Source organism: Parasteatoda tepidariorum, chromosome 4 (assembly GCF_982258835.1).
Source record: "Parasteatoda tepidariorum strain Cologne lab strain chromosome 4, Ptep-v5.0, whole genome shotgun sequence".
Taxonomy (NCBI): Eukaryota; Metazoa; Arthropoda; class Arachnida; order Araneae; family Theridiidae; genus Parasteatoda; species Parasteatoda tepidariorum.
In genome coordinates this window covers 89,872,607-89,880,010 of record NC_141758.1, presented here as the reverse complement: position 1 = coordinate 89,880,010, position 7,404 = coordinate 89,872,607, and the positions used below count along the sequence as shown (strand labels likewise).

The following is a 7,404-nucleotide window of genomic DNA, read 5'->3' as shown; positions in this document are numbered from 1 at the left end:
TTGGTTTTGATAAGTAACAGGTAAACATTTCCAGTAAAAAGAGAAATTAATATTTTTTAACTGCATATGTTCTTAATTTAACTGTTGAATTATGTTATTAATTCAAATTTAACTTAAAATGATAGGTAACACACATTTTCATTAAAAAGTATGAGGAGAAAACTAAATTTTTTTATTTCAATGTATGAATTATTGGATCTTAAACGTTTTTATTTTATAATATAGTAATTGTATTTTACTCTAAACCTTTTACTATGAAATTCGATTTCCCAAAATAAAAATGAGCAAAATTCTTCAATTCTGATAAGCAACATTTTTTTCCATGTAAGTCATATTTTTAAATTGTTTCTTAATATTTTTTCAAGTAGGCATTTTACTAGTTTCTTTATTAGATGAACATCTTATTTTAAGCCTTCATTAAATTTGTGGTGTTTTTCATCAAAAAAAGTTCTTAAAAAAAACTTTCCTCAACAATTTGAAATGTGGCTTATCACCATATTGTCACAAATCTTTCAATTAAAAGGTGAACTAATATAAGTTTATAAGTTCACTAGAAAAGTTTCTTAAAAAACAAAATCAGAACCTTCAAGAATAAGTAACCATAATATCCCCCTTAAATTAATAAATGTAAGTACTTAGTTTTTTTCCATTGGAGATGAATAAAACACTCCTAAAGACTAAAAATTTATTTGGAAAAACTTCTAGAAAATCCAGTTAGAATAATAGCTTAATACAGCAAAACAAAAGATTTAGTATCTCGGATGGGACAAAGATTTGACTCTAGCCAAAACACTGCTACAGTCACAATCAGACTATAGTTTGTCTAAAGTAAGAACTCCCCTACCCATTCGTCTGGACCCATGGCGGTGACTATGGTAACGAGGCAAAACTATTTCAGGAAGGGGTGTTGGGTCATTGTTTAGGACATGTTTTAGCTACGGTAGGCGAGAGGAAGGGAATCTTTTCCTTTTGTCTATTGTGTTAGCCCTCCCTGAAATGTGCTATTCTAGTTTCCATAGCATCAGACGCCCTGAGACTTTGTGGCGGTGGGAGTTCTTACCGTAGACAAACTATATTGCTCTGTGTGGCACACTCCTATTTATATTGGCTTGGTGTCGGAACTTTCGACATGATTCTAGACAATTCTCGTATAACTCCGTAAATATTAGTCCTTTCGCTTTGGAGCGCTAATTATCCAGAACTGCCCATTAGTCGCCAAAATTATCGAAAAGTAAGCAAAAATGTCGCCGAACCGAGTCTTCCGTAAGAAATACGTTAGACGTTATTTTTTTTCTTCTAAATTATGTTAGAATTACGCAATACTCCAGCAATTTTTCTAATTTGTTTAGGGTCCGTATCAGATATTTAGCCCCTGAACAAAAGAATAAACTCATTGTTGAAGCCGGTATGTTGCTACGCCCGTTGGCTTCTTGGCGTCATTGTTATCAGCCAAGAGCCAGTTGATGTGAAACAACAAAAGCGCATACACGCTCCGCAGCGCTACCAGCGCACCCGCAAAATAAATAGTTTACAGTCCACGTTTGATTTTTTATACACCCGCAAGCTATCGGCCAAACACTGGTCCGTCGAGCCGGAGGATAAAGATCCAGTATATCGCAAATTTACAATAAAAAACCCGCATTCATTATTGGACTGACCACGCATCGCATCAGAAATAACGCAGCATATCTCCAGCCATAGAATTAGTGAAAGGTAGGCAAATTTTCATCATTTATTTACCGCATAATTTCATTTAATAAATAATGGATAACATCGAGAAATGTAGAAAGAAACGCGCTACAATCAGAACTAGCGCTACAAAACTAATAACAAAAGCAGATACTATAATACAAAGTGACACTAAAGAAATAACAGAACTAAATGAAATATTTGAGCAATTAAGTCAAAAGGAGAGTATTTTGACATCATTAAATTCTGAAATTGAAAATTTAATTTCGGTTCCAGCAGAATTCGAAACTGAAATTAGCGCTAGCGAAGAATACAGCGAAAAAATCATTAGTGCTAAGTGCAAAATTAAAAATTGCTTAACGTATTTAGAATCAGTTAATCAAGTGAAATTAACTCCCGCAAGTTTTGTAAACAATAGTGTTAGCATAAAATTACCAGAAATTCCGCTTCCGAAATTTTCGGGTAAATGTGAAGAATGGAGTACTTTCAAATTGCAATTCAATAATGTTATTACATCCAATAATCAGTTGACAAATGCACAAAAACTACACTATTTAAATTCAGCTTTAATCGGAGAAGCTAAAAATCTTATTACATTAGATGATACATTCACTTCATTATATACAGCTTTAGAAGAAAGATACGAAAACAAAAGGTTAATAGTAGAATCTCACGTTAAATCAATATTAGATATTGAAAAATTAACGCATGAGTCGGCTAAAGACTTACGTAATTTAATTGATTGTGTAAAGAAAAATATAAGAGCATTAAAAATTTTGGAGTATAATCGCAATGATCTTTCTGATATTTTTGTTTTAAATATAGTACTTCAAAAATTGGATAGGGAAACTCGAAGGCAGTATGAATTAAATATTAGCTCAAACGATGTTCCTAAATTAGATGATTTATTTTCATTTTTGGAAAAACGAGCTCAAATATTAGAAAATGTTAGCAAAACCACTCCTTTAAGATTTAAGTTAAGTCAAGAGAGAAATCCAAAAACGAAAACATTTCTAATTAATAAAAGTGTAACTCAATCATGCATTTTGTGTAAAATGAATCATCCTATCTTTAAGTGCGATTCTTTTTTGAAATTGAATAGTCATCAGAGAAGTGAGCTGGTATCAAAACATAAATTGTGTTTAAATTGTCTAAGCAGTCAACACAAGTTATTGAATTGCAAATCGAAACATTTATGCTACATATGCCACTCAAAGCATAATACACTACTCCATAAAGAACGCGAAACTATAAACAACTCTGCGGTTTTGGCTTCTTCTCACGGTCATGACCTCAATCCCGAAGCAGCGGTATTTAATATTCATCAACAAAATAATGAAATTGTTTCTGCTTCTTTATCTTGCATTAATTCGAAAAATAAAACAGGGCTTCTTCCGACTGTTTTAATTTGGGTTTTAAATCCTTTAAATGGATCTTATATTCAATGTAGGGCGATATTAGATTCAGGCAGCATGTCGAATATTTGTACAGCTAATTTCGCTAATAAATTAGATGTACCTCAAGAAAAAATAAATTATCGGGTTTCGAGTTTGGGCGGAAACGAAACTACAATAAGATCAAAAATACAAGCTACAATTTGTAATGGTAATAGTTCTTTTTTGAAAACTCTTGATTTTTTAGTGGTATCCAAAATTACCGATTTTCTTCCTGTTACATCCTTCAAAGTAGATAAGTTAGAAATTCCGCAACAATTAGCAGATCCTAATTTCGCGGTAACTGGAAGAATAGATATGCTTTTAGGCGCGGAGGTATTTTTCGAAATTATCAAGGCTGGAGATATCCGCGTTGCAAACAGTGATTTGGTGTTTCGCAATACTGTTTTTGGATACATTGCAACTGGAGCAATAAATACCCGCACTCCAGAAATTCACTGCGGTTTCATAACCACTCAAACAGAAGTCGAAGACTGCTTAGAAAAATTCTGGAAAATAGAGGATATAGACTATAAAATAAAAATTCAGAGTGAAGAAGAAAAGTATTGTGAATCACATTTTCAGAATACTTATCGCAGAGATGAGCATGGACGATTCATCGTAGAGATGCCAGTTAAGGACGTTGAGCGTTTAGGAGAGTCCAAGGACTTAGCTGTGCGACGTCTGAATCAACTATGGAAAAGATTATCCAGAAATCAAGAATTGCAAGATTTATACAAATCATTTATGCAGGAGTACTTAGACATGAATCATATGGAAAAATATGATGATAATGAAAGCAATTCCGGTAATCAAATTACCTATTACCTCCCACATCACGGTGTTTATCGTCCAGAGAAGGCAACCACTAAGTTACGTGTTGTGTTCAACGCTTCATCAAGTACCTCAACGGGTGTGAGCTTGAATGATGTCATTTTGAAGGGGGACGTGGTCGAGGACATTTTCGAAATCATGACTCGATTTCGTAAACATAAATATGCTTTCACGGCAGACATCCAAAAGATGTTTCGACAAATCAAAATAGATCCATCGCAGCTTGATCTTCTAAGAATTGTGTGGAAAGATTCAGAGTACGCAAAACCGGTAACATTCAGACTCAAGACAGTCACTTACGGAACTGCTTGCGCTCCATTTCTCGCAATCAGAACTCTCAAGCAGTTGGCTAAGGATGAATTACAATTTCCACTGGCATCATTAGTTCTTTTGGAAGATATTTATATGGACGATATCGTTTCAGGTGCTCAAAGTTTAGAAGGTGCTCAGAAAGTGCAACAACAGCTGAACGATATTCTATCAACTTGTGGAATGTCTCTTCATAAGTGGAACTCTAATTCAAGGGAGTTAAGGAACAGTTTACCTGTAGGTGACCCAGCAGAGCATGATTTTGCATCAGAAGTTGATGCGAGTGTCAAAACTTTGGGTGTAAGGTGGAATTCAATTGAAGATCAATTTACGTTTAAAGTATCCATCCCAGAAATGACCACCAAATTCACTAAGCGTGAAGTGCTGAGTTTTATAGCAAGACTGTATGACCCATTAGGCCTTTTGCAACCTGTCATCACGAAAGCAAAGATATTTCTCCAAAAATTGTGGGTACATAAACTGTCGTGGGACGATCCCCTTCCACCACAAATCGCAGGTCAGTGGCTTAATTTTGCATCATCTATGCAGCATATAGAAACTATTCGCATTAATAGATACATTTTAACTGACTTTTTTACAAAAACTGTTTTAATGGGTTACGCTGATGCCTCGGAATTAGCGTATGGAGCTGTGGTTTACATGTACTGCCCAGGCCTAGCTGAATCTAGCACTTGCCGTCTTATTGCGAGCAAATCTCGTGTTGCACCCATAAAAGTCATTTCTATACCACGTTTAGAACTATCAGCTTGCTTACTTCTTTCTCAACTTATAAGAAAGGTTTATAATTCTCTTAAAATGGACATTGACGAAGTCATTTTGCATACAGACTCGACCATCGCACTTGCATGGATTAAAACGCCAGCCCACCAGCTTAAAACCTTTGTTGGAAACCGAGTCTCCAAGATCCAAACCTTGACTGAGAACTACCAGTGGAGACATATTTCTACTCATAACAATCCCGCAGATCTCATTTCCCGTGGCTTGGATCCTCAAGAACTTTCCTCATCAGACTTGTGGTGGTCGGGTCCGTCTTGGATGAAAAGTGGTGAAATATCGCATTTGGAGGAAATCCCTCTCTCAACAGACGCTCTCAAAGAAGAACGCAAAAAGACATCGTGCTTGATTGAAACAACTCCTATTGACTTTCCGATCATTTACAATGTTTCAGCATACGTTAAGTTAAAAAGAATTATAGCTTGGTGTCTCCGCTTCATAATGAACTGTAAATCTCCGAACAATCGCATAAATGGTTATTTGACTAGTAATGAGATAAAACTAGCTAGAAACGTTTTGGTCAAAATAGTACAAAAACAAGAATTTCCAAACGAATATCACCAGCTAAAAAATAGCAAACCAATTTCTTCGAGTAGTAAGATCCTCTCCTTGAATCCGTTTTTGGATGAAGAGGGCCTTATCCGTGTTGGCGGTAGGTTAGAAAATACACAATTATCGAATGAAAGAAAACATCCTATTCTCCTACCGAAAAAACATCACTTAACTAATCTAATTATAATTCATTATCATGAATCCTTCTTGCATGCTGGAGCACTTTTACTATTATCAGTTATTCGCAAAGAATTTTGGATAGTAAATGCTAGATCAGTTATAAAAAAAGCAAATCTGGAAATGCATAAAATGCTTTCGATTAAAAGAAAAAACCGCGACACAGATAATGGCTCAATTACCACCTTCAAGAGTAACGCCTTCTAGAGTATTTTCCAAGACTGGTCTGGATTATGCAGGTCCATTTTTTGTGAAACCGCGATCTGGACGTGGAGTTAGATCAGTTAAAATGTACATTTGTATATTTGTGTGTTTCGCGACAAAGGCGGTGCACATCGAAGTTGTTGGAAATTTAACCGCTGAATCATTTATTGCAGCTCTAAAAAGATTTGTTGCGCGAAGAGGAAAACCAAATGAATTATTTTCAGACTGTGGTTCAAATTTTGTTGCTGCAAATAAGGAAATTAATCGAGTAGTTAAATCTCTTCAAAAAGAAGAATCCATCCATCAGTATTTTGCCGATGAGCAAATTAAATGGCACTTTAACCCACCTTCAGCACCTCACTTTGGAGGAATTTGGGAAGCTGCTGTGAAATCCGCAAAATCGCATTTGAAAAGAACAATAGGTGATCATAAATTGACCCTTGAAGAGTTTTTAACTCTTACTGCACAAATTGAATCCTGCTTGAACTCTCGTCCTTTGTGTCCAGTATCGGACGATCCCGCTGAGCTTTCAGCACTTACCCCAGGACATTTCCTTGTGGGAACCGCTCTTTCCTCTATACCAGAAGAGAACCTTCTAAGCGAAAACATATCCCCATTAAAACGTTGGCAGTTGACTCAAAAACTTTTCCAGAATTTTTGGAAAAGATGGGTTAACGAGTATATTTCCAGCTTACAGCAGCGCCCCAAATGGTTGCGAGAACAGCCTAATTTGAAAATTAACGATTTAGTTCTCATTAAAGAGGACAATATTCCACCTTTGAAGTGGAAATTAGGGCGTATACAAGAAGTTTTTCCTAGTGCTGATGCTAAGGTAAGAGTGGTCAGTGTCAAAACTGAGACTGGAACTTATAAAAGACCCATTCACAAACTGTCAGTTTTACCTATTGACTGATTAACTTTCTTTATTTTATTTTAGACTTTTCTTTTGTTTTGTGTTAGTTATCCGGTTTATACCAAGGAATCTATACATCTGTTTATAATTATATATATTTAAATTTTATGTATGTTGCATTAGTTTTTATAATTATCTTTTTATTAGATGTATAGTTTAATTCTGTTTTTTGTCAATTTATGTGCAAATTTTGAAACTATGTTTCAAGGTGGCCCGGTATGTTGAAGCCGGTATGTTGCTACGCCCGTTGGCTTCTTGGCGTCATTGTTATCAGCCAAGAGCCAGTTGATGTGAAACAACAAAAGCGCATACACGCTCCGCAGCGCTACCAGCGCACCCGCAAAATAAATAGTTTACAGTCCACGTTTGATTTTTTATACACCCGCAAGCTATCGGCCAAACACTCATATTTATAAATTCGTAACAATATTAAAAATCTAACAAATAAAAGTGAGAATTTTTGCCTGCGTTATTCAAGGTACATACAATGAGAAGTAA

General features: G+C 35.4%; 1 protein-coding gene across 1 annotated transcript; it reads left to right on the top strand.

The window, feature by feature from the left end:
• Positions 1-1,763: 1,763 nt before the first annotated feature.
• On the top strand, positions 1,764-6,906 carry LOC147812015 (uncharacterized). The gene is made up of 3 exons (XM_087162292.1): positions 1,764-2,418; positions 3,331-5,873; positions 5,956-6,906. The coding sequence occupies exons 1-3, from the start codon at positions 1,764-1,766 to the stop codon at positions 6,904-6,906; spliced, it is 4,149 nt and encodes a 1,382-aa protein (XP_087018418.1).
• Positions 6,907-7,404: the final 498 nt, after the last annotated feature.